At 49.2% G+C, this 22961-nt stretch overlaps 1 protein-coding gene across 1 annotated transcript in view; it reads right to left on the bottom strand.

The window, feature by feature from the left end:
* Window positions 1-22310, bottom strand: part of Pdilt (protein disulfide isomerase like, testis expressed) — a 37708-nt gene extending 15398 nt beyond the window's left edge. The window contains exons 1-5 of the mRNA XM_047533935.1: window positions 22189-22310; window positions 18143-18345; window positions 9141-9347; window positions 3465-3598; window positions 2198-2335 (exon numbers count right to left, since the gene is read on the bottom strand). Coding sequence (XP_047389891.1) covers window positions 2198-2335; window positions 3465-3598; window positions 9141-9347; window positions 18143-18345; window positions 22189-22253 — 747 coding nt within the window. The 5' untranslated portion in view covers window positions 22254-22310. The remainder of the gene's footprint in view (window positions 1-2197; window positions 2336-3464; window positions 3599-9140; window positions 9348-18142; window positions 18346-22188) is intronic.
* Between the last annotated feature and the right edge of the window lie 651 nt (window positions 22311-22961).

Raw genomic sequence — 22961 nt, 5'->3', positions numbered from 1 at the left:
TCCACCTTCTTCTCTTCATCTCCACCACACACCCACCTTGGTCCAGACCTCTCACCTGGACACCTGCAGTGGCCTCCCACTGACCTGGCCTCTTCTTTTGCTGGACTCCAATCCATTTCCCCACATTTCAGCCAGAATGATGTTGTTTGGACACAAATCTGATTATAATCATTTTCTCGCTCAAACACTTAATAGCACCAAATTGTCCCTGGGATAAAGTCTCAACTCTTTACTGGTCAGAAGTCATAGTTTAATAATACTCGAGAGCTCATATTCTGCCAGCCACAGTTCCAACCTTGTTACATGATGATCTTATTTAATCCTCATGACATCTCACCGAACTATGTGCTGTTATTTCTCCCGCTTTGCACTGGAGCAAATTTGAGGCATAGGGACGTGAAGTAACCCATCCAGGTTTACTCAGCTAGTAAGAGGTGAAGCCAGGGTTGGTTGATTGGCGGGTGCTGGGGACTGAACCCAGGGCCCTGCCAGTGCTAAGCCTGTGCTCACCACAACCTGCACTCCCAGCCCTAGAGCTGGGATCCAGCTTTGGCCCTCTTACTGGGTGGCCACCAAGGGTCTCAACACCACTCATTCAATACTACATATTTTCTCCACTGATCTAAAATACCTTCCTTCTTCTATAGTAAAATTTCATATGTAATTGGATCCATTTCTGAACTCTATGTTGTTCCACTCAAAAAGGAGAATCAGATTATGTTTTTGTTAAATTTCTTTTTTACAGACTGCATTTTGATTCATTGTACACAAATGGGGTACAACTTCTCATTTCTATGGTTGGGCACAATGTAGAGTCACACCATTCATGTAATCATACATGTACACAGGGTAATACTGTCTGTCTCAGTCCACTATCTTTCCTTCCCCCACCCCCTTCCCCCACCCCCTCAGATTATTTTATTCACCAGCTCAACACCTCTCTATGGCTTCCACATGCCCAAGAGGAGATTGAAGGCTCACAGCTTTTCCTGTAAGTCAAGCAGATCTGGGTACCGCGGCACACATTTTCTGTGTGGCTTTGGATAAGTGACGAACCTCTCAGCAGATCTGTAAGTTACATGGCATTTGGGAAAGATTTGGCTTCCTGGGGGAAGAGACTAAAGTATCTTCCAGAAACCAGACCCCAGTGTCTAGAACTTTCAACAGAAGAAAATGCTCTGTAAGTCTGAGCTCTCTGATACAACAGCCAGCAGATTCATATGGCTATGGAGTATTTGCAATGTAACCAGTTTGATTGGAGAACTAAATTTTTAATTCAATTAGTTTTAAATTTAATAGTCATAAATGACTAGCTGCTGCCTTATTGGGCATCTCAGGTCTAAATCCTGGAAAGGGACGGAGAAGGGTCCCTGGGAAGATCTTGCAGACCTCACTAAGGATTTCTGTCTTTATTCTAAAAAATTGAAAGCCATTAAAGGGTTTTCAGAGAGGAGAGAGGTGATCATCAGTCTTGAAGTTGGAGAAGAATGCTCTCGAGAGCACCGGAGCAGATCAGGCAGGAGGTTACTGCAATAGAATGCAGGAGATTTAGGGCAATTGCAGAAGAGACAGGGAGAAATGCAGATTCAAGAGGTGTTTGGGATATAAAATCGACAGGACTGGGGTGATGGATTGGTCCTAAAGGTGGAGCAGAGGGAGAAGTTCAGTGATGCCAAAGTTTTCCAGCTTGCCTCCCCGGGTGGAAGAGATCTAAGAGTGGCACCCTCCACTGAGTGAGTAAAAGCAGGCAGAAGACTCGAAGGGGAGGTCATGACCCAGGGCTCAGCCGTGTCGCGCCCTCTGCTGCTGCTTGTCAGGGTCTGGAGATTAGAAAAGTCTAGCTGAAGATGGATGTCTGTAAGTCACGCGTATATAGAAGGTAATTGGTGATGGAGGGTGGAAGGGGAAGCCCGGGCCAGAAGAAAAACAAACAGATGCGAATGGACCTTAAAGGGTGGCATTTGCTGGCTAAGGAAAGAGGAGCAGCACACAGCGGAGATTGGCCAGAAAAGCCAGGGAGACACCAGGTAACTGAGATTTCACAGAGATCACCTGCCTGATGGTCCTTAGCACACAGGTGGCAGAACAAGAGTTTGGACCAGAAGCCCCCCCGAACACACACACACATATATACACATGCACTTTCCACAACTTTGAACTAGAGACCCTTCACTAAAAAATAGGATCCAAGTCCTACCTTTTTGAACACCAGGACACTGTCCAGGATGACACTGAAACGTCCACGGGTGTTTTTGATCTCCATCACTCCAAATACCAGCTCTGGGAAGTCTTTGATCGTATCAAAGAACAATTCTGCTACATCTTCTTCCAAGTCCTGTTTGGGAAAGCGTGTTCATAAGGATTTGATAGGAAGCAAAATATCTGGCTTATTTAAGGGGAAGGTGGAAATGGTAGCCAATGTGTCTTCCTGACCTTTCAAGTTCTGTTGTTTTGCTGGGTCATCTGAATCCCCTTTCCTAAAAGCTTCATAGCCAGGATGCTTCCCTGGCTGTGACTAAAGCCCAGTTAGGCAAATTCTCAGAGATCGGTGGAGAGAACTGAATAGCTCCACCTTTTCCAATTACTAAAATAAAGGCTGTCATAACCTAGGGATTCAGAAGTCTTAATACTTTCAGAATCAGCAATTGATTTGACCACAAATATGAACGTGGTATCAAGATGTGGCCAGGATTTAGAACTTCATGCTGTAGCTCAAAAGAAATCTGGGACCGGAAACACACCGGGAAGGAGAAGAAGCATACTCTCCCCATGTGTGAACAGGAAGTCCAAGTTGTGACTTTCTACTGGGACAAGGGGGAGGGATCGATGTAGAGTAATCGAGTTAGATCCATGAGAAACTCATTTTCTAAAAGCAAAAACAAGTTGCAAATTATGTATGCATATGAATAATATAATCAATATAAAGCTAATATGGGACACCTCATTATCAGTTCTAATTTATTTATGTCTCTTCCTAAACATCTGCCCTCATTGTATTTATGATGAGAGTCGCTGCATTTTCAAGTGGGTGCCTGTCTCGGAAGCATTGATGATTTGCTGAACAGAACATGGAATAGAGACTGGTGGAGACCAAACATGGCAGGTGCTGCCAGAATCACAGAAATCAACAGCTCTAAAGCAGAAGGTGGACACCCCTTTACTCTGTGACATTCTAAATGGGAACCCCAAGAGACTACTTGCACTACTAAAACCAATTAAATAAATAGGTCCATCTCATGGTCTTTCTCTCCGTTCCTATCCATCTCACTAACTCACTCCCCCTAACATCTCGGCTGCCATTTTTGTTTGCTTTTTACATTTGAACACTGGAGCTTCCCTAGAAAGCCAGCTCCCTGGATGGGGAGGATTGGGGCCAGAACAACCCAAGGGGAAGAATCTCCTTACTTCAACTCCTCCCAAGCCCACCAGCTGAAAAGCCACCTCCCATCTGGTGACCCCAGTACCTGGAAAAATCCAACGATGACCAAGGGTCTGATTGACACGAAATCTGCCAGATCACTGCTGGTGTTGAACAAAAATGCCCTCTGGCTAATTTGTCTTCTCAGCCAAACAACCAAGGCTGTAGACTCCACCACTCCTGGAAAGAGAGATAGTCCAATGGATACCACAGAAGTCTCCCCTGAGCTGGAGCGAGGCCTATCTTCCCCATGTGTTTGGAAGAAGTACCTTGTCTTGGGTTCCCATTCTTGAAGGTCAAGGTCAGTTTCTTCATTCCCCCAAACTCCAAGGCATGAGCGTGAATAATAGCAGCTAAATGTCATTGAGCTCTTTCCAAAGGCAAGACACTATGCCGAATGTTCTGCTTTTATTACACTCTCACAGCTGTCATTTGGGGCTGGACACTCTTAGTCTTCTAGAGCATCAAGAATCAGCTGACTAACAGTCAGTCAAATAACTAAGCTGGGGATCAAACTTAGGAGGAAGCAGTCAAACCTTCTTTTCTCATGCACTCTCCAAGGTGACAGGAAAATGAATTTATTTTCTTAACATATAAATCAAAAGACCAGATAGCTTTGTGACTTTGGGGAAATCCTGTTGTCCCTCTGTGACTCCAGCTCCCCAGCTGAGACCTAAAGATCCTCTAAAGTCATAGGACCTTTTCTCAGCTATTATATTGGAGGTGGCAAGCACCTAAATCGAGGACACATGTGTCACATCTGGGAAGACATTCGGTGTGCTAGAATGTACACAGGCCACATACAGGTGCGCACATGTGTTTCCTAGGAATGTCAGTTTCACATGATGGCGAGCCATGTGAGTTATGATTAGCTCAGTGTCTTCTGTAGAATAGAATGGAACATTGTACATGAGTTGGTAAGATGACATATTTGTTGTGATTAGCGACAGAGCTTTATTTATTCACTCAGTCATGCCTCTACTTGGTCATTCATGTGACCGATGTGTATGGTGTGCCTGTTAGGGTCTCAAGTGCCCTGCTTAGTCCTGAGGATGTGATGGTGACAGAAACAAACATATTCCCATGATTCCACAGCTCTCATCCTGTTGAGGAAGACATTCAACAAGTAACCACAGGAGCATGTGTGCAGTTCCATCCTAAGGAAGTGTTTGAAAGCAAAGTTCTACAAAGCTGTAGCAAAGATACCTGAGCTAGACAATAAAGTTAAGGAAGCTGTCCTGGAAGGAATCACCATGAGCTGGAAACTGAAAGATGCATAGGAGTTAACCAAGAGTCAGGAAGGGGAGAGAAAGGCTTCCAGGGAAAGCAAAGGGCCTGTGCAAAGGCCCTGTGGCAGGACAAATTACTGCACGGGGCTTGACGAATGCACCCCAAATTGCTAAGTTCCCTGCAAATGGATGTAATTTCAGTTTCTTTGCTTACACTTCCTAAGAGTATCATGCCTTTAAAAAAAAACTTAGAATGAAGTATATTTGCATGCAGAATTGTACAAAAATTATAAGATAGTTTGATGAATTTTCACAAAATAAGCATGACCATGTAACTATCACTCTGATCAAGGACTAGAACATTAGTTAACAGCCTCTCAAAAGTCCCTGCTGTGCTGCCACCCAGGGGTGACCACTATCCTAGCTCCTAACAGCAGGCATCTGTCTGCCTGTTCCCAAACCTTGGGTGAATGGAATCATATGGTGTATGCTTTTGAGTCTGACTTTGTGACATTTGCAAGATTCATCCATGTGGTTCCTGTACTTGGAGATCTATCTCCACCACTGTGTGGTATTCTACTGTGTTTCACAGTTCAGTCAGTTTCTGTTGATAGGCATGAACTGTTTCCAGTCTAGGGCCATTTTGAATGAATTCTTGTGCATGAGTCTGGCACAAACTGAATATACTTCTTTTGCACATTTGGGCCAGGAGTTCTGGACAGAGCAAACGCCTTACTCAGGTTTAGTAGCTACAAACCTGAGAATTCAGTCCTAAAGCTGAGTTTCTGTGTCCATGGTGTCCCTAACCATCTTTCAGGAGAAAAAAATGGATGCAGAGGAAAGTAACCTGCTTCTCTTGTAGTTGTTTGTCCAGCAAAATTATGATTTAAGTGCCAGGAAAATAATTGGCTTAGTAATTCTGAAAGTATTTAAAAAGGTGTACAGAAACATTCAAGTGGGTTTAGGTTTCAGGCCAGCAGAACTGTGGCTCTGATCTCCCTCTGGGTCACTCTCCCCCTGTCCACACACGGCCATGTTCCAGTCAACCAGGCTTTGGTACCACTGGTCCATCCGCCTGGGTTTCCCTTTCCTTAGCTCTGCAAGGGCAGCTCCTTCTGCTTCTTCAAGTCCTAGTTTGGTCTTCTCCCACGTCCCCTGCTCCCCTGTCCTTCTCTGTCTGATGACACATTCTACCTTCTCTTCTATCACACTCTGAAGCTATTGTGATGGATGGTTTTCTGTTAACTTGTTCAGCGTGAGAGCCCAGCAGCTCCTAGAGAGCCCGGCACATGCTAGGTGCTCAAGAAATCATTCCAGGATGAATGAATGAAGTGGATGAACATCCAGTAAGCCAGCTTAAGGGGACGTGATCTCAGACCATCTTCCCCAGGATGTATGGGTCCCATTTTCCCCTCTGGTTCCCGTGAGGCTGAAATAGCTGTGAACGTGGCCAATACCTTATTCCTGAGTGCCTGCATTCCAAGCACTGCCCTTGTTGGGCACTGAGCCTCCCCTGGCACTTGGCCATGAGCCAGAGGACACGGTGACAACTGAGGTGTGAAAGCTTTGTCAATGATTGACAGGGGCTGGCATGGCTGCATGTTCCCAGGCACAGACTCTAAATATGTCATTAACAGAGGACCTGCAGGCAGTGTGAGTCTCCTGCCCTCCAGGGAGAAGGCCAAGGCCTTTCTCATCGTCCATCCTGGAGACTAGAGGAGAATGGGTCTGGGGCTTTGACCCAGCAGGGACCAAATCCCACCAGCCTCTGAAGACAGGTATTTCTGAACATCAGACTTCAGGAGTGTGCAAAGTTCTGTCCCTCTCTTAGCTCAGAGAAGTCCCGACAAGTAGGCAGAAGTGGCATTATTCAGTCAGTCTAGAAAATGAGCAAGTGGCAGCCCAGGTCTACAGGCTTGTTCAAGTTCCCGCAGCTAGTGCTTGTTCTAAAATCCAGGCATCCTGCGTCCCAACCCGGCTCCATCCTGCCACCCAGTTGCCCCTTTCCCTGTTTGGGAATAATACTGACAACTGGTTGTGAGGGGAATGTTAAGCAAATATAGCAAAAATGTGGGCTGGTCCCTCAGCCCTGCCTGCCCCTGCAATTCCATTCCATTCAGACTCAAAAATCTATCAAGAAACTAACTGGTCCAAGGAAACTAATAATTTGGTAATAATGACAAACACCCCCACCATTGATTAGAAAACAGCACAGTGTAGAATAGGACTCAGTAAACTACAGCCCCAGGGGGCAAAATCTGGTCCCCTGTTTGATTTTTATAAATAAAGTTTTATTGAAACACAATCATGCCCATGCATTGACCTATGACTGCTTTTGCACTGCATCAGTAGAGATTTCTATCAGTTGCAATAGAGATTTTCTAGCTTGTATAGCCTAAACCACTTATTATCTGACTCTGTGCAGGAAACTTTTGTTGACCCTGCTGCATATTAGTGGGTGTGCTTTGAGAAAGTTGCTCCATCTTTCTGTGCCTTCATTGGCCTACCTCTAAGACACCTTCTGCACTGGGTTGCCATGACATGGGAGAAGGCCTAGATAGTACCTGTAAATGCTGCAGCTACGTGCCAGGCCCTGTGCCTGGCAAGCATGGGTTCATCTTCCCAACAACCTGGGAGGTGAATATTTTCACCATCCCCATTTTGCAGATGAGGAAACTGAGGTTTGACAAAAGGAAGTGATTATTCCTCAGGCGAGAGCTGTGCTGCCAATACAGGTAGCCTCTTCAGAGGACACAGAAATGGAAGTCGGATTGGCCCCCGCCCTCCTGGTGCTCTCAGCAGACAAGGAGAGGCAGATAGGACCCTGTGGGCCGGGGCTCTGATGGGGGGAACAGGCTGCTGAGGACCCCAGAAGTGCAACTTCCTGACCCGGGGCAGTCAGGGCAGGCTTTTTGGGGGAGGTGGGGCTGAGGTTGGTGTGGGGCTGAGGTTGGTGCGTGGCAGAGGAGGCCACAGGCACTGGCTCCCACCACAGAGGGGCCCAGAAGGCCTTGGGATCTTCTCTGACACCCTCACCCCCAGCCCGGAAGTTGTTACATGGCCACCTGGTTTTCTCTCCATGGAGTCAGATTCCACCTTTCCAGGAGGGAAGGACGAGCCAGAACCTGAGCCACTCCGTGAGCAGACATGGACTCGGGCAAAGTAACGGCAATGACTCATTTCTTTACCCCAAAACCAACCCATCACAAAGGGCTGCTTGCTGGGGTCAAAGGTCCCCAATATGGAGGGTCCTTACTCATTATCTTAGGAAGCAGCCATCTCTCTGTGATTTCTCACACTTCTGGCAGGAACAGAAAAGTGACAGACTTCTCATCTCTCCTCACCCCATACAAGCATCACCATCCTGCAAACCCGCTGCGTGCCACGATCCTGTCCAGAGCTGTTATGTAACCGCCCTGAGGTTCTCCTCTGGCAGCACCTTCCTCCAGGAGTGTCCTGGGTCCCTCATGCCCCCTTGTGTCCATTCCGAGAACTGCAGTGCGCTCCAGCCCCCTCCAGAGCTGGCTTCCCCCACCAGCTGTTCCTGCACCAGCTCCACCAGGCTTGGAAGCTGCCTATATGCCAGGCAGGCCCGGCTTCCTAAGTGTCAATCATTCAGCACGTACATAGGCACATTTCCCTAGCATAATAGGGACTCTCCATGTTCGTTGGTTTTGTAAACATCTATCCATCCATCTGCCCATCCACCTATCCGATTAGGCATCCATATATGTAAATTAGGATTTACCCTGTGCCACACCAAAGCACACAATTCTCCAGATATCCTCACCGCCAAGGCAGGGCTGACACATGGAAGGTTGTCAATCAATGTGTGTTGAATAAATGAATGAATGAGTTAACAAATACATTAAATGAATGGGCTTAAGTTAAAGTATGTAGGAGAATCCCATCCCAAACCTGTCTTTTTGTTGTTATCTCTCGTCTCCCTTTTGGCTAATGAGTGCTTTCCTGCCCTGGGAACTTTTCAAAATCATTCCAAAGTAGAAGCCTGGAAGTAAGAAGTAGAACTAGAAATCTGATCTCTGGCCTGGTGTTTTTAAGTCACGTCCCCGCCCTCCACCTCTTGGTGATTCTGGGGCCCATCAGCTGAGGTATGGGCTGCAGTAGAAACGACGGTATTTCCACCAAAACCACTTTTCTTATGAGCTAAACCATGATTCTCACACTTTCTTGTAGTTGCCTGGGGCCCTCTAAGGCCCTCTAACAGAATTCTGGTCAATGGACTGTGAATACAAGGGATGTTTGATAATTCCAGGCCTTGATCATCACCCATGGTCTCCTCTCCCCAGATTGCTGACGAGATCTTGGGGGGACACCAGGTGGTGCCAAGACCCTAAAGGAAGGGGGAGCCACAGTTAAGAAGAGCCTGGGTCCCTGAGAGACCATGTGGAGCGGCACCTCCCACCTCCAGCCTCTGTTGCCAGGTGGGCTTTTTATGAACATAAAGTCAACTTGAGACTTGAACACGTTACCTTTGCAGCTGGTGGGCTCTGACCTATTGCCCTCAAAAAACAGCTTCAACTCCGGGGCCTTCTTCACGCCAAACTCCTGTTGAAGCTCCTTCTCCACAGTGATGTCCACTTTGCCGAAGCCAAGTCCATTCTTGCCCTTGCCGATGATCTCCACAGCTTTACCCAGCTCCTCAGCCAAATTCCTGGATTGCTTTGAGGATGGGTTGTCTGAAACAGCCAATCGGAAGACAGGACTAGTCAGAGGCTCCCTCGTCCCCATCTCCCAGGACAGATTCTTTGATTGGCCGGCTTAGCTCCTCGGGCCACAGGATGTGGACGCGATGGCTTATTAAGTGGTTCTGCTCGGGAGGGGTACCGCAGGGTTCTTTGAGTTCAGTAACATGGAAATAAAACAACTTTGGTCAACTTACTCTAAGTTCCACCGTAGTGTAAGATGGGGGAAAATAATAGTGGCTACCTTATGGTGAGAGTCCAGCAAGATTAAACAAGAAGTGACGTAGTGCTTACTATAAGCTAGAGCTTTCCCTGTATTAAGTCATTTATTCCTCCCAATAAACCTGTGGGGTACATATTATTAGTGCCATCATCACGATCGCCATGACCCCTGGACCCCACTGGGTCTGGCTGCAGAGTTCCTGTCCTCTGACCTCCACCAGGCTCCTGAGACCTGCAAAGCATAGGGTCTGGCACATGGTAAGGTCATAGCACATTAAAGTTACTACTGTTATTACTGCTGTAAGATTCCAGTGGTCAGAAATTCGGGGGCAGAGAGAGAAGAAAGGGAGAGAGAATGAGAGAAAGGGGAGAGCTCATGAGCGCCCTCTGGTGGAATGTTCTAGAGGTAACAGTGAATCCCTCCAGTGCCCAGTAACCCCCTGAATGTGGCAGCAAACCCTCAGGTCAGGACCAGGTGATGGGGGCATGACGGTGCAGGTGGAGGTGACGCTCTGGATTCCTTGGCGGCTCCTAGTGCTGGGCAGTGATGTAGGGCTGGGGGAGCCCTTTTCTGAAAAGAAACTCACGGAGCTGGCACATGAACTTGACCTTGGGAGAAGCCTCTCTGGCCTACATGGGAGGGGACTAAGTGGCACCCCAGATTGACTTTCTTCCTCCTGATGGCACCATGAGAGTCCCTCTATTCCCCAGGTCTGGTGAGGCAGGTGGGCCAGGCCGGGGCCGAGGGCCATTGACTCCCTTCAAAGCCAGAACACCCTCTCCTTCAAACCCTCCGTCCATCTGGAACACTGGGAGAAAAGCCAAGTCCAACAGGGAGGTCTTTTGTAAACACAGTCAGGGAGCTGGGCCCCGGGGACAGCTGGCACTCAGTCCACTGCCCGATAGCGCACCCGCTCCTGCCGTGGGGCCGGAAGATGAATGCTCACTCCCATCGAGCCCTCGTCAGTGGGCGGGCGGAGGGGTTTGCCTCCCTCCTAGATGGATGCTCACCTCCACCAGCTTTATCACCACGTGGTGCGACACCCCCATCCATCACCACCTGCCTGTTGCCACTCTGCTCTGCAGGGCCCTCCTAGTCTCCTGTGGATCTGGCCACGCTAGGCTCAGGGTTGCTGATGGACATCACGTAGAAATCTAAATTCCAAGTGCAGAAACTCAGGGCAAGAAACTCCATTGTGCAAATGGTGGAGCTTTTAGAGGGTCCACTCACAGTCCAACGAAGCCAAGAGACATGGTGACCACTGCAACTCTATCATCTAAGAGCTGAAAGGATAGGAGCTAACAATAATAGTCACGAGGTTCGTTCATTTCATTCACTCATTCATTTATTCACTCAACAAGTCCTTTTTGGTAATTACCCTATACCAGGTGTCATTATAAGAACTGAAAAAGGCAGGAAATACGGAAATAAAATATGTGCTCCCTGAGATGATAAATATGATGGGGAAAGAAGCAGCAAATTCAGAGATTGGGAGTGTAAGGGAAATTATGAGTTTAAATGGGAAGATTGAAGAAGGTCTGGCTGAGAAGCAATGTTTTAATAAAAACCAAAGGCAATGAGGAACAAGCCACAGGACCTCTGGAAGGAGAGTACCCTGGGCAGAGGCAGGGTGAGTGCAAAGGCACTGAGGCATAGTGTGTGAGATGTTTGAGGAATGACAAGAAGCCCATTGGGTCTGGACACAGTGAGCCAGGGGAAGGGGTGGGCGGGAGTGATGCTTTGACCTTTCCTTTGAGGAATGTGGAATGATTCCAGGATTGCAGCAGAGTTAGATGTGATCTGAGTTGTTTTTTAACTGATGTCTCTTGATGTGATGAAAAAAAAAAAAAAGACTAAAAGGGGAAAAAAGAATATGCAGAGAAACTACTTAGATGCTACTATAATAATCTGGGTGAGAGATGGTGATCACTGGGTCAGGAGTGGGTGAAAAGTGATCTAAGTGCAGAGAGATTTTGGAGGAGGTGTCTGGATTTAGATGGATGTGGAGTGTGAGCAAAAGAGAAGTCAAGGAAGACTCTCGGGTTTTGGTCTGAGCAACTGGAAAAATGATGAGGATTATGGTGATTATGGTGGTGGTGATTATGATGGTGGTGGTGGTGATGGTGATGGTGATGATGGTGATGTGATGGTGATGTGATGGTGGTGGTGGTGATGTGATGGTGATGGTGATGATGGTGATGTGATGGTGATGTGATGGTGGTGGTGGTGATGGTGGTAGTGATGGTGATGGTGTCATGCTGGTAGTGGTAATGATGGTGGTGGTGGCAGTGATGGTGGTGATGGTGGTGATTACAGTGTTGGTGGTGGTGATGATGGTGGTGGTGATGATGGTGATGGTGATGATGGTGATGATGGTGGTGGTGGTGATGGTGGTGATGGTGGTGATATTGGTGATAATGGCAGTGGTGGTGGTGATGGTTGTGATTATGGTGGTGATAGTGGTGATGATGGTGATGGTGGTGATGGTGGTGGTGGTGATGGTGGTGGTGGTGATGGTGATGGTGGTGATGATGGTGCTGGTGGTGATGGTGATGGTGATGGTGGTGATGGTGATGGTGGTGGTGATGGTGGTGGTGATGATGGTGGTGATGATGGTGGTGGTGATGATGGTGGTGGTGGTGATGAATAACAAAGCAATAAGAACAATAGCACTCACTGATCACTAGCATGGCAAGCACTCTGCTAGCTGTTGCATGCATTTGCTATCTTAGTTAACCTGCAGAACAACCCTAAGAGTGACCTGTGATCACAGGCAACGGATGCTCTAGGCAAGGAAAGGGAAGGTCAGCGATCTCACAGTTCGTAAGTTTAGGCTGACCGTCAACTCCAAGGCTGACAGACTCCTAGATCCATGCTCAAACGGACCAAACCAGGCAGTTGGTCTGAAAAATGTTCATTTTCCTTGGAACAGAGCGATGGGGCTACGGCTCCCAGTTCCCCTGCCCCAGGAGGTGAGCATCGGAGCAGAGAGGACCTGCGGAGACAAACCCATCCTCTGATTTGTGGTCCTGTTTCTGGCTTCTGGTTTTTTAAAATTTGCCATCTGGCTTTACCTCTGGGACTCTGGGATCTTGAATTTCAGATTCATAAAGGTGAAACATGCATACATCCCTCAGGTCCCTCCTCCTATGTCCTGTCCTTGCCCACTGGACGTGCAGTTTGATCAGGGTGAGGAGACAGTTCAGGTGTGGCATGGGGGCAGAGCGGCACCCAGTGGGCCAGCACGGCAGGGCCCCTTGTGCTGGGAGACTGAGCTCCCTGCAGGTCCACCTCCCTCAGGTCCTAGGGATCCTAATAGATCCTGCATCTACTTTAGAGTGGGTCCTACATAATAAGACAAGGAGCGAAGCCCTGGTGCCAATCTGGCCTCAAAATGCTCAATAAGCATTAACCTTTATGATGATGGAGGAGGAGAATCTTTGGTCTTGCTCTGACCAGGTCCTCTCTGGGAAGGGAGGGTCCTTTGGAGACATCTGTATTTCTAGTAAGTGGTCAGGCTACTGGTGAAAGGAGAGGAGAAAGACCAGACCCAACCATCCAAGGGTGCAGTCCTTACAGAGTTTCAGGATAAGCAAATGAGCCTGGGAGGCCTGGCCAGGGTGGCCCATTCTGCCAACCACAGGTAACTCAGGGTTCGGGGGGAACGAGAAGCAGGTCTGGGCTGCACCCTAGGGAGGACTTGGTGATCAAGTTAAGAAGTTTAGGGTTTGAGAAAACCCTTGTGTGGGGGGAGCCATCCATATCTAGCAGAATCAGACGTGGTTGAGCCATGGGACACAGAGGCCTGACTCCCAGGAAGGGCAGCCACGAAGAACTGTCCCAGATGGCCAGTGAGCATGTGGCGCTGTGTGGGAGTGGTTCCCTGTCTGGTTCTATGGTAGTTTCCCAGTGCAAATGGCTCCCCTAACTCCACCCCATCCTGTCCATCACAGAAGAAGCCCCTCCCCATCTTGGCCCCCTTTACCTATGTGACTATAATAAAGGAGTGGGGGGCTACTCCATCTTGTTAGAGGTCAGGGCTGGTATGGTCCAATCCGTCACGCCCCCTCTCATTTAAAAAGAGTATAGGCTCTTGGGTATTTATTGATTAGATAAGTTTATGGGTAATTGATTGATTAACAGCCAACATTGTCCTCCAGCAGTTAACCCTTTCCTCATCCCCCACCCCAATTGTGGGTTACAATCAGAGGGTGACTCCATCAGATTTGCATTTAAGAAGAGCTCTGCGTGCAGTTTGGAATAGCATCAAAGAGGCAGAGCCCAGGAGGAGGTTCCGGCTGGGAATGAAGAGGGTGAGCTGACACGGGGCAGGTAGAGGGGTGGGGAGGACTGGAGACGGCAGAGGGCCATCCACAGGACGTGTTGGTGGACGCGATATGAGAATAGAGAGGAATTGAGAACGACCTTGAAGTTCCTGGCTTTGACAATGGTCATCCGGCAAAGGTGCAGTTGGGAAAGGCAAGTTGTGGGAAGAGACAGGTGGATGGGATCCAATTCGAGATGCTGAGGTCTGTTTGAGACACCGGTGGGATTTGAGACGTTGGCAAAGCCCACCTGAGAGGAAAAGTCCCGCCCTCCTTGGGACTGGAGACCTCAGGGAGATGAGAAGGTAGAAGCCAGCTCCAGTTAAGGATGTGAGAGACATCAGGGAAGTTCCTGAAGGGTGCTAAGAAATGCTCTTTATAAAGAGCCTACTTAGCCATGGGGAGGGGGACAGCTTTTAAAATGCTTTCCCCTGAGTGATTAATTTTTCCAGAGGTCACTTTGGAAGGCCAGCCAGTTTTGGAGAACTCATTTTGAGCTAAATTGGGCATTGGCAGGAATCGATGAGTCAAATGTAATGAGTATAATTGAGTGTCTCTCCAGATAACAAAATCTCTGATGGTGTGGAGCTGCGGGTTTGAAACACGCACTGGCGGGAAGCATCAAAAGGATTCGGATTGGTTGCAATCCAGTGCAGTTAAAGAATGCAAAATTGATTGCTTCTGTAGCCCCAGGTTCACAGTCAGTCCCTGAGTTTTAAGACCCAAAGAACGAAGAACTTGCCCCTTTGCCCTGATTAAAGCAGAACCAGGACTGGTCAGGGCTGAGCCTTCTCCTGGGGATAGAGCAGGTTCCCCAAGCCTGACCACCTGCGGCTCCATTTTTCCAAGGGTGGGTTCAGGTGCATGCTGGGATGGTTCTACACTGTCTCCACTCACATTGAAGGTTCAGGATTCAGAGATCACATGTAAATTCAAAAGGAGAAGATGGTTTGGATTTTTGACCCGTGCAAACAACTCGCTTACAATTCCACAGCAAGCATATTGGGGCTGCAGGGTTCTGGACTCTCCCCAAAAGAAGCGACCAGGAAACCTGGTGTGGATGAGAGATGTGCAGAACTGGATGGAGGAGCCATCCAGCAAAGCGGAAATGCCTGTCCTGCTTGTGTAAAGACAGTGGCCCAGACTGGACCTCTCCTTCAAGGTTTTGCTCAGTGGGCGTGAAGTAAGATCAGGCATGCATCTCGTGCGTATGTTGAAGACAACCATTAACGGCCTGAGGCAGAGGGAAGTCAGAGGCTTAGAGCTATTTTGAAGGAACTGAGGCAATGTGCATGCTCCGTATTGGATGGAGGCAAACATGAGTCCATCAAATATTCCTTCCGGGATCTTAAGAACACAGAGAACGCGACTTACATTGCCTTGAAGTAGCTGCTGGGGAGGACCTGGACTCAAGAGGACTAAGCTGTGGATACTGTCACTCCCCCTCAAGAGAGAATGCTTCAAATAAGAGGCAAGGAAAGGGGAAGGAGCTTTGGAAGACCAGAATGTCTGGCAGGGGTCATAAAGTCCAGTGAGTGACTGTGCAAAGTTGGCTGCAGAGCTTGTGGGAACCATCATTATTCACCTCTGATCGTCACCTTGCAGGAGGATGGGCCCAGGCTCCCAGATTTTCAAAAGCTGATGTAAATTCAATTTTAATTGTGAAATGTTCTGGGTTTTAAAGCACTAGGTAGGCCCCACATAGCCCACCTTTAGTCCTTGAATCATCTTTTTTAGGCCAGGAGATGACTTCCTGTTGTGTTCAGGGTTAAGGGGGAAAGAGGAGCCATACTAGGAAGGGATGGGGATGCCCAGGTCAAGGAAGGTGAGGGCTGGCAAGGGCCCACTGGATTTGGGAACTTGGTATCTTTTGAAAGTCAGCCTGAGCCAAACAGTCAAAAAAGTCCACCTGGTGGAGGAAGTAGTCCTTGGCATTCTCCTCCAGAAGAGAAATCTTTCTCGCTGGTTCATTATGTTAAATTGCTTACACCAGCAGGCTCCCTCTCGGCCATATCAAAGGTTGTTTTGGGTCAAAGACCATTTCAAGCCTTCTATAGCAAAAAGCGGGTACAATGTGACTTAGAACAGACAATGCCGAGGCTCCTCAAATCCCATTTATTTTCTCTTTGTGCATATAGCCAGACCGCAGTTCCCAGCATACCTGATACAGGTATGGCCATAAGGAAGGGACGGGGCCAAAGCCAAGTGGACAGAAATGACACACCCCAGAGCTCATCACACTTTAACGTGTGTGGATCCCTGAGAGTCTTGTTGAAATAGAAGATTCTGATTCAGTAGATCTGGGGCGAGGCCTGCGATTCTGTATTTCTAATGAACCGAGTGATGCTAATGTTGCTGGCCCGTGACCCACACTTTGAGTAGCACAGATGTACACCCCTTCCAGGCCCGGGCTGGTTCCAATGCATGTCCTCCAGCCCTGATGTGGTGGTTGAGGCACAAGATGGAAGAAGCCTGGGTGCCTGAGTGACTGTATGGAGCAGAGGTCCTCTGCAGATCCCTGCAAGATTGTGATATAAGCAAGAAATGAAACTATGATTTGGTGGTTGTTGTAGCAGTTAGGTTTCCCCTAAAACATGGTGATCGTTAAGATATCTAATCAGAATAAGAACAAAGGAGTTTGAGTATGAAAGTAGGCAATTTTATAATTCATTTCTTTGAAGGACTTCATCGAGCATACATTGACCCTACAAGACACAAAGAACTGATGAGACATTTGCACATTTAAGTTAGCCTATAACCTTGGATCCTGGGGCAAATACCGTGAGTCAGTCAATCATAACCTCCTTTTCTCTTGCTTCCTCAACCACAGTTGAGAAAACAGAAAACATTCACAAATCCAGACTTCTCAGTTAAAATCCTCTGCAGGCCCATTTCTAGCAAACAAGATATAAACAAAGTCATTGAGTGCAGCTTCTGGAAAAGTTTTATTTATTTTATATTTTAAAGGTTAATTTCACATGTCAGGTTTTACTTTTTTTTAAAGAGACATCCTTTTACAACAATATGTGAGGTTGGAAGTGTTCGTCAGTGACAAAGCATGTGATTAGTGTGCTTGAGATCATGGGTTCAATTCCCAGCACCAAAAGTAAATAAATAAGTAGCTGGCATGTATTTTATCCCCTTGCTATTTGCCCATCTCCCTTTTTTACCTAGCTAGAATGTTGAACACAATGCAGGAAGTATAGCAGCCATCTTGTGACCATGAGACATGTCAAGAATGCTGGAGTAAGAAAAGAAAAATCCTGTTCTTGGGTTCTCGACAGGAGCTGCTCTTCCAGGCATTAGCTGCCTATCCCTGATCTATACAGTATGTGAGATCCACTCTTGGATTTAAGCCATCATCAGCAGATTCTTTGTTATTAACAGTTGCACCCAGTCCTTGCAGAGTTGATAAGCTGCCTTTGTACCCTGGGAACACGTTTCCTCTCTGTGTCAGGTAGTAGACGCTCTCAGTTAGTTGCTGTAACGACTATACCACTTTACTAGTCAAACTTTACAGATAAAGGTGAGACACAAAGAATATCCCCAAGGCCTAATTCATGGCAGAATGGGGCTCCCCTCAGGCTTGCTTGACTCTCCATGAACTTCCCATGGAACCTCAAGAAGCTTAAGGACAAAGGTGTGGACAATTCAGGTTAAGGGAGGCTCTTTGGCTTTTTGAGGGCCTGGCACAGGTTCTTTAACACAGGCGCCATGATAACAATTGGTGTCCACCACCATAAATTCTAAAGACTGCCCTGCTCTGGCTACAGACTGTCACAGGGCCTTCCCGGGAAGGCGAACAGGATTTCTTTCACTTCAAAGCAAACCTGAAGCTCCAAGGTGCATTTGCTTCCGCTCAGGAATCCTCTGCACAATAAGAGGGGACGGGATTCCCGCCAGCGAAGCTGCTCAGCTGCAGTGGTTGGGAGGCCATTTCTGAGGACAAGCATCACTTCTCCACCTCGGGCCACCCAGAGCGTAGGGTTTAGACGACGCAATGGTGCGCATTGTGTTTTTAGAAGCCCATGTCCTGCAACACTCCCGGCTTAAATAGGAAAGTCCTTGACAAAAGGGAATCGGGCCCGATGTCCCCGGATCATCTTTTGAAAACGTGAATGATGTGTTCTTAGGCATTTAGCAATCTATAAAACTCTGCCCGCCACCCGTACCCGCTGGAAGCAGGAAAGCAGGCTTTACCCCGCTCACTCATCTCCCTTCACCCTGGAGGGGACACTCACGGAAGAGCACCATGAGGAAGCGGGTCTGGTTCAGCATCAGGGTCAGACCAGCAGAGGTCAGCACCAGCAGGTTGCGCTCCTCTGAGATGCGCAGGGGCGGCGAGAAGTTGAACTTGGAGACGCTGGTGTACTCCTCTTTGAGGTTGTGGTGAGTGGAGGACGCACAGGAGGCCAGCAGCAGGAGGAGGAGCCCCGTGGCTGTCCTGCGGGGGCAGAGAGGGAACAGAGCCCTTGTCAACACAGGAGGCTTGTCCCCCGTGAGTCCTCACGCTCCGCTCCCCTCCCCCCGCCCATGGGGAACATGGACTGGCTTATTAGGGACAGCCGAGTCCCAGGGTGGGAGACTGCACGGGGGACGCTCAGAGTCGCTGGGCCCCAGGCAGAGCTGCTGCTGGAACCCACTGGCTGCACAGCCACTAGGTAAGAACTTTGCAGAGATGGTGTCCCATCCCACAGTCCCAGGACCTCAGAGATGACTGGCTCCCTCCCCAAACACTGCCTCCCAGCATCCTCTCTGCCAGCATCATGCTCCTCCAGCTCCTGCTTGAATGCCCCTGGGATGGGAGGCTCCCTACCTTGCAGTAGACCTCTATTTGGTTTTTGAAATAATCTCAAGAGTAAATATTTTGTTGTAAAAGTTTGCATTTGCAAATGTTTCAAACAACCCAAAAAGAATATGTCAAGGTGAAAATAAAAATCTCTTCTATGCAGGGCTTGGTGGCACATACCCGTCATCCCAGCAGCTCGGGAGGCTGAGGCAGGAGGATGGTGAGTTCAAAGTCAGCCTCGGTAAAAGCAAGGCACTAAACAACTCAGTGAGACCCTGTGTCTAAATAAAATACAAAATAGGGCTGGGGATGTGGCTCAGGGGTCTAGTGCCCCTGAGTTCAATCCCTAGCACTCCCCGCTCAAAAAGAAAAAAAATCTCTTCCATAATTCCACCACTGGGAAAGCTGTTAGCAAGTTGGAGTGAATCCTTACAGACATTGAAAATGCCTATATGGACATAATTGAATGCATTTTTTTTTAACATAAATGGAGTCAGACTACACGTATTTTGGGTGCTTAGTTCTCTCTTTTTAACCCTGGTACATCTTAAAATCCCCTGGGGAGTTTCAAGACCACAACTGATGCTTAATCTCATCCAAGACACTTAATTCAGAATTGCTCAGGGTAGAAATCAACTATCCATGCATTTCAACGTTTCCCAAGATGATTCTATGTTTGCATTCTGTTTTAACTTTTTACTTAGGAAATTTTGAACACACACAAAACTAGAGAGAATGGTATGCTATGTCCCCAAGGGACCCATCCTTCAGCTTTCCCACTGTCTTGATCAATCATGTCATTTATATTCCCAATGACTCTCTGCCCTAGATTCTCCTGAAGCCAGTCACAAGCATCGTGCATTTCACCCACAAATATTTCACTAAGAATCTCTAAATAATGAGGGTTTTCTAAAAGACCATTATCATACTTCATGAAATATAACATCTTCATACCATCAACAATCCAGGCGGCATGCAAATTTCTCTGATCGTTCATAAATTTCATTTGGATTTGGAACCAAACGAGATGCATGTACCGTCACTGATGGTTTCGTCTCTAAAGCCTCCTCTGGGTACCGTGTGTAGCTCATGAGCCACGGGGGCAAAAAAAATCAACTAAGATTGAGAGCTGAGATGAGGGTCAAGGGGGGGGGTGGGCAGCCTGGTTTTCTGGAATGCCGAGTGATGGCCATGATTCAAATCCCGTCTCAGTCAAAAGGATCATTACTGCCAACCGGGCTTGGAGGGTCCCCGTGATCTGCAATGTCCCAGGATCCACCAGGTGGCATGCCACTTATCAGCCCTGGCAGGTCTTTCTTTTTTTAAGAACTAATTTACTTGTTGGCCTATGTGTTTGATGAGCCTTTGAGTTGCTGGAGAAATGGGTCTAAACGGTCTTTGCCTACGTGGAGATACGAGAGCCCCAAAGCACTAGGGTGTTGGTGTTGGTTTTTCATTCTGCGGAAAAGGGATAGAATGACCCTTTCTTAGTTAAGCAAACCATCTAGAACTTTCCCAGGCCTGTCTGACAATAGCCATCCCCTCCATACCTCCTTGGTACCAGAACCCTCGCCTGGCAGGAGGGGGCCAGATTTGGTAAAGTGCCGTGGAGTCGCTAGACCCTCTTTGAGGGGGTCTGAAGGACACTCTCCAGAGGAAAGAGGAGGCTGGGTAGGTGACCTCAGGGTGGCTGCAGAGCCAGCTCAGCCCAAGGAGTAGCTGAGTATCTGAGTCGGAGCTGGGGTCCAGGGGGCTGTCCCTCACGCTCTCCGCCCACGGGCCCTTGACGGCGTTCCCTGGGGATTCCGCCCTTCCCGGGGAAGGCTCGGGGTTTCCTGCTAACCTGGGCAGGCTGGACCCTGAGCCTAGAAGGCCGCCTGTGCCCCAGGACTGACAGCACGGAGACGGGGCGCCTTCTGCCCCCCAGCCCTTCCCTCTGCCTCACTTACTCATTTGCTGCTTCAGCAAATGGTTTGGAGATGGTGACACACGCCAGGAGGCGCCAGAGTGAGCAAAACAGACGCTCGGGTACTGCCAGCGGCGGAGGATTAACAGGCAGACAAATGGGACATCGGATGCTGGTAAGCGCGGGGTTGGGGCGCAGCTAAGCGGCGATGTGGAAGCGGTGGGGAAAGGGGGGCGCTGACATTTCCAACCTGGCGACCACGGAAAGCCTCGCGCACAAGCAAAGACGTGAACTCTCTGCAACCCGCGGGGTGGCACCGGGGACTTCCGCTCACTGCCTCTCCGCCCGCCCCTCTTGCTCCTCCTCTTGAGACCCTCAAGCCCAGGCGTAGCTCTGCGTCATCTCAGAGGTTCCCTCGCACCTGGACCCTATTCTGGTTCAGCCCTGCCACTCTGCCCTGTCCCCCTGTGCTGCCCCTCTGTGCTCAGGGCTGGGGACCCTCCGCCTCAGCACCTGCTCCTCAGCCTGGCATCCCCCGTGACCCCCTGTGGCCCCCTCTCCCTAGGCGCTGCCCAGCTCTGCAAATGCCAAGCCCAGCTGGGACATCACCTCCCAATTCAGGGGAACTGGCCATGAGGGGACACTCTTCACAAGAACAGCTCATCCCGTGGTCGGTCACCAGCCAGGGTGCGGAGCACAAACGCCATCCTGTCCATCTGCACTTGACGGAGACCCCTGTGCCCCAGCCACCATGGCGTCTTGTCTAGATGCTGCCACCAGCCCCTTGCTGGCCCCTCTGCTTCTACTCTCTGTCCCCAACCCCCCCCCCCCCCCCCCCCCCCCCCCCCGCATAGCAATTAGAAATTTCCACTGTAAATGAATTGGACCCCTTGCTGTGCTTATTAACAGCCGCAGTGTCTTGCCAACACACACCGTCCAAACCCTGCCTGTGGTCTCTCAGGTCCACGGGGCTCTGGACTTTATCCTCGCCCCCATGTGACCTTATCCTGCTCAGCACTCTCTTCGCACCGGCTGGGCAGCCACCCCGGTCTCCTCCCCTCCCTTTCTCTGGACCTTTGCCTCTGTCTACAAATACCAGCTCATCAGAAGGATCTTCCTGGCCACTAGGCCTCCACCCACCCCTCTTCCAGCCTGTTCTGCTGTTCTACAAATGATTACTTCCTATTTTGTATTATTTCTGAGTTTCCCTTATTTTTTAAAATTCAAGTGTAAATGCAATTATTCATAGAGGCTTCTGCGTCTCCTCGCCAAGAGTTAGAACCTGATTTGAATGCTCAGTGGATGGTTGTTGAATGAATGAATGACCTAATTCAGTTCTCACAGCAAACCCCCTGGTCCCTTTCCTTGGTTCTCACCTAGGACTGGACATTAGAATCTCTTGGGGAGTTTTACCCAAACCCAGCAGGTTCTAGTCAAAAGGGTCTGGGGTGGGGTGAGTCTGGGTGTCTCTTTCTTAAGCCCCCTAATTGACCCTAATGTGCACCCGTCTTAAATGTATGATCCTTGGCAGAGAGGAGGCTGCCGTGGAAGGACCCGCCAGTCCCATTTGCCAAGGTCACCAACGCTCATACCTGAGGGAAGCTGGGTTTCTCTCAGGGCTGCTGGGGCCAAGCTGAGCTGGGGCGGTGAACTCCATGGACTCTGGGGGTCGTGGCCTGAGGAGCAGGCTCCCAGCTTCCCCTGTGTTTGGAGCAGGACCGTCAAGCAGCTGGTTTCACAAGAAACCCAGGAGCAGAAGCGCAGGCCTTAGTGAGCACCGCAAGGCCAGGGAAGCCTGGGTAGCAGCGTTCTAAGCCCCGGGGTTCTGGAGGCCCAGGGTAACCCTGGAGAAGAATGGCCATTGTTGAGTCAGAGGGAATCCAGCCAGCACCCCCGCCGGGAGGCGCTTCCCACCCACCCCAGGGGTCAGAGTTGACATGGAGCGCCAGACACAAAACTTACGTGGCTGCTGGGTGTGGCTTAGCAGGGCCCCGCGGTTATGGGTACGGTGTAGTTTGAGCCCCAGCTCTGTCCTCAGAGAGCGGCCCGGAGCCTGTCACTCCCTGGCTCAGTGGGAAACAATCGTCAGGAGTATGGGGAGGTTAGACAAGCACTGTGTGCCCAGTGAGCACAGGACCCGGGGCGGTCAGCTCCCTCTTCCCTCTCCACCTTGGCTTTTTGTTTTTCAGCAATGGGATCAAACCCAGGGCCTCGCTCATGCCAGGCATGCTCTCTACCCCTGAGCTACACCCCAGCCCGCCTGGTGCTCTTTCTTCACTCATTCGGCTCCAGCCACACCGACCTCCTTGCCCATCCTCACATCCGGTAGTCACGCACCTACCCCAGGGCCTTTGCACTTCCGTTT

This window comes from Sciurus carolinensis, chromosome 18 (genome assembly GCF_902686445.1).
Source record: "Sciurus carolinensis chromosome 18, mSciCar1.2, whole genome shotgun sequence".
Lineage (NCBI taxonomy): Eukaryota > Metazoa > Chordata > Mammalia > Rodentia > Sciuridae > Sciurus > Sciurus carolinensis.
This window is presented reverse-complemented; position numbering and strand designations above follow the sequence as displayed.